At 35.5% G+C, this 1,819-nt stretch overlaps 1 protein-coding gene across 1 annotated transcript in view; it reads right to left on the reverse strand.

The window, feature by feature from the left end:
• Atp5pb (ATP synthase peripheral stalk-membrane subunit b) overlaps positions 1–1,819 on the reverse strand; it is a 17,559-nt gene that overhangs the window by 12,414 nt on the left and 3,326 nt on the right. Inside the window, exon 3 of the mRNA XM_021157270.1 lies at positions 1,046–1,191. Within this exon, the coding sequence (XP_021012929.1) occupies positions 1,046–1,191 (146 nt within the window). The remainder of the gene's footprint in view (positions 1–1,045; positions 1,192–1,819) is intronic.

The raw sequence follows: 1,819 nt of genomic DNA on the forward strand, positions 1-1,819 counted from the left end.
ATATACATATATATATATATATACACACACACACACACACATATGCAGGCAAAACATCCACATGTATAAAAACATAAATTTTAAAAGTTGGTATTTACACTAGTGCATGAAGTGAACCGTTGCTTTTCCACAGTGTGGAACTAAAGTGGCCTTCCAGACAGTCTTGCTATGTAGCCCTGGTTGGCACCGAACTTCCCATGATCATCCTTTTGTCAGCTTTCTGCAACCATGTACAGGGTATTAATCGCCACACTGAATGGATTTTGAAGGGCCCATTGTATTAATATTGTAATGATTTGCAAGATCTGAAGACACTCATTTTCTTCAATTTCAGATAAGCAAATGCTATTTTAGGGTAGTCTAGAGCTTATAACAAATTTTGGGTTTCCAGTGTTCCATGTAAGAAAGGCTTTGTATAGAGACAAAACAAACAAACAAACAAACAATCAAACACAAAATCTTAGCCAAGGGACCTAAGTTCCAATCTAGTTCAGCCACAAGTGGGGGTAAGGCACCCTTACAAATCACTTTTCTAGATATTCTTGATAATAAAAGCTTTCATGGGAATGTCCAAGTATTAAAAAGCAAAAGTGAAATCAGGTTTTATAAAAAAGTGTGGTTCTGAAAGTTTATCTCTATAAGAACAATCCATGAGAGATGTTCCTACTTGTCCTTAGGTTATGAGTGCACGACACAGTCTCTGTAATAGTCTCATTGCTTTATTTCTATCTATAGCTCCCTTTACTATCTGAAAGAGTGGGATATGCAGGTACTAATTTTTAAATTTTTTATTAATGTCCCTCAATATCAGACATTTAACTTAGTCCATTATTGTATGGCTAGAACAATGCCTGGCAGTAAATCAAAGAAATTAGCATAATTAATAAATACCAATAATAAATAGAACCATAGCTCTAAAACTAAACAAAACACTGAAACACATTCATCTCAAAGTTTATACAGTCACTATTAAGTTCTTTTGGAAAAAGAACTGACTTGATTTTAATAGTATCAAATATAGTACTAATGACCTGGCAATGCTCACCTGTTACGCCAGTCTTAGGGTAAAGGAACTGGAAAAATTCCTCAGGAATCAGCCCAAGACGTACTTTTCCCCCATATTCAGGAAGAGGTGGTAGAGGGGCAAGGCGAGGCTGTCCTGTGTGAAAGACCCTTGTTGCCTGTAATACCCTACAAGCAACGATTAAACAAATTTAAAACCAATTTTTCAAAGAAAACAAAACATAAGAACAATTAACAAAACCATGAAGGGGGATAGAGACTGAGGAGTTTCCTACTGAAATATGACTGTCCAGGAAAGGGACTTAAAAGACACTGGAAACTTCTACTGGAATCTTTGCCTAAGTTTAATGGATTATTTACCTAGGACTTGATATTGCCAATCAAGACCAGTGAAACATGAGAGAGAAGACTACAGCTAGGTACTCACTTAAAACCCTAGACTGGGCTTTGAGTAAAAAATTCAAAGTTTTTAAAAATTTCAGGGTTAAAACTTTTAAAAAATTTCTTTTTTGTATTGTATTAATATTTGCATGGACACTGCCACATAAGAAGGTCAGAGGACAACTTGCGGGAGTTGTTTCTCTTCTACCAGCACATGGGTCTGGGAACAGAACTCAGGTATACCTGTCAGGTTTAGTGGCAGACATCTTACCCTAAGCCATCTCACGAGCCCCTAGAACTCAAGTTTGTGTAATGTCAGATTTCTCTGTGTAAGAAATAAGACCTTTATAGGCCATTGTGAAGACTGTTAATTTATGTAACATTTTTATTTTTTTTATTTATTTTTTTTTTTTTT

Source organism: Mus caroli, chromosome 3 (assembly GCF_900094665.2).
Source record: "Mus caroli chromosome 3, CAROLI_EIJ_v1.1, whole genome shotgun sequence".
Classification (NCBI taxonomy): domain Eukaryota; kingdom Metazoa; phylum Chordata; class Mammalia; order Rodentia; family Muridae; genus Mus; species Mus caroli.